Raw genomic sequence first — 2,013 nt, forward strand, 5'->3', positions numbered from 1 at the left:
TTGGAGGGATCTTATCCCAAAAAAAAAAGAAGACAGCAAGGAATAACTTTGTTGAATATTTTTAACTTTTTTACCTATAGTTAATTCGGACGGAAAAAATAAAAGAAGAAGCAGCATGGTGATTTGATTTAAGGTAATTTCGATGTTTGATTGCTGCAGTAAAGGGGCCAGTGGCCTTGTACCCAAATGGCACCGAGGTTCCTTTTTAACCTGCAGCTCCATCCCCCTCGCTTACCTAGCCCCAAGAAAAAAGATTGCTGCAGTAAACGGGGAACAAATAAGGGAATAGGTGAAAGGGAAAACGGCCTCAGCCAATGACTTGTATCCAAAAGCACAAGTGTCAGTCAACTTAAGCATAACAAAAATAAAAAACTCGACTCTCTTCTATCTTTATGACCAGTGACCCCCTCCCGAAATCTCCGAAATCCCCCCATTTAATCAAATTGTTTCTAATTTCTTAACCATATCAGAGCTCTGATCCTCTGCTCCGCTATCCCCGTCGGAATTAAAATGGACGCATCCCCACCGATCTTCCGCCTTCCACATGACACTCTCCACCAGATCTTCTCTAATCTCCCGCTTCGGCAGATCATGATCTCCCGATCGGTATGCAAATACTTTTACCAGATTCTGACCTCGCCTTGCTTCGTAGACCTCATCTCCACACAACCGCCTCTCACCCTCCTTGCTCTCCGCCCACCTCACCACCACCACCACCACCACCACCACCACCGCCACGTGTCGTGCCCTCACGATCTCGACGTGTTCGATCCTAACCGCAACGAGTGGCTCAGATTCACCCTCGACTTCCTCCCCTTCCGGGCCCCACACCCGGTCGCGTCGTCTTTTGGACTCATCTACCTCTGGGCCGACTCGGCCGAGTCACCCGAGTCGAACAAGTCACTCGTGGTTTGCAACCCCTTGACTCGCGAGTTTCGTGTCCTCCCCCAGCTTGGCTCGGCATGGTCACGGCACGGTTCAGTCCTGGTTGACTCGGCCAACCGAGTCATGGTACTGACAGAACTCGCAGCCCTGTATTTCTCCGGATCAGAGCAAAAATGGCTCAAATTTTCATCGAATTTACCGTCCAAACCACGAAGCCCGATTTTAGTTTCGGATTCCGTATACGCGCTCTGCGACGTGGGGTCTCCATGGAGAAGCCAATGGAAGCTATTCTCATGCACGATATCGAAGATGAAGAGTTGCCAGAGTTGGACTCGGCTCGAAAAGCACGAGTGGGGGGACGTGTTCGACATCCTAAAACGACCGCGTTTGGTGAGGGGCAGCGGGAAGAGAATCCTGATGATCGGAGGGCTAAAATCGTCATTCACTCTGAACGCGTCGTGCTCGACGATCCTGATACTGAGGTTGGATCTGGAGAGCCTGGAGTGGGACGAAGCTGGGAGAATGCCCTTGGAGATGTTCAAGTGTTTCCAAGAGTCTAGCAAGTTTAAGGTCTTTGGCGGTGGTGATGATAAGGTCTTTTTCTCTGCCAAAAGGCTCTCCAGATTGGCCATGTGGGATCGGTCTCTGGGTAGAGCAGACTGGCGTTGGATTGAAGACGTGCCGGGGACTGGAGACGGCCTTTGTCGCGGTTTCGTGTTGGAGGCTAGGCTCACTCCTTTGCTTCTGCCTCAGGTTGGTAGTGTTACTCGGTAAGAATTTTGTTATGCTATGTAATTGGCATTTGAGATTGCCCCTGTTTTGTTTGTACCATAATTTACGAATTCCACTAATGCTTTTATCCTTGCTAATTGGAGAGCAAGCTTGATGTATACTTTACATGATTGGTATATTTGATGTAAGGGAAATGTTAACAAATGATCTGAGGGGCAATTGTTACTGAACCATTTTAGGAAAGTTTTTATGAAAAAAGAGAAAAAGTAATTTATGTTTTTACGGTCTTTTCAATTTTTCATAAAAGTGGTATAAAAACTTTCTTAAAATAGTTTATTAACAATTGCCCGATAACATAACCCTTGATGTAATCCTTAGACTTTCACGTTTGATTAG

General features: G+C 47.0%; 1 protein-coding gene across 1 annotated transcript; it reads left to right on the top strand.

The window, feature by feature from the left end:
- The first annotated feature begins 205 nt into the window (after nt 1-205).
- On the top strand, nt 206-1,782 carry LOC112021083 (SKP1-interacting partner 15). Its single transcript, XM_024053651.2, has one exon. It carries the CDS (start codon nt 511-513, stop codon nt 1,657-1,659), a length of 1,149 nt encoding a protein of 382 aa, XP_023909419.1. The 5' UTR covers nt 206-510; the 3' UTR covers nt 1,660-1,782.
- The last annotated feature ends 231 nt before the right edge of the window (nt 1,783-2,013 follow it).

This window comes from Quercus suber, unplaced genomic scaffold (genome assembly GCF_002906115.3).
Source record: "Quercus suber isolate HL8 unplaced genomic scaffold, Cork oak 2.0 scaffold_128, whole genome shotgun sequence".
In the NCBI taxonomy this organism is placed as follows: Eukaryota; Viridiplantae; Streptophyta; class Magnoliopsida; order Fagales; family Fagaceae; genus Quercus; species Quercus suber.

Excerpts from the sequence above, each read along its gene's own strand:
- LOC112021083 (XM_024053651.2), top strand. The coding sequence starts at position 511 with ATGGACGCATCCCCACCGATCTTCCGCCTTCCACATGACACTCTCCAC.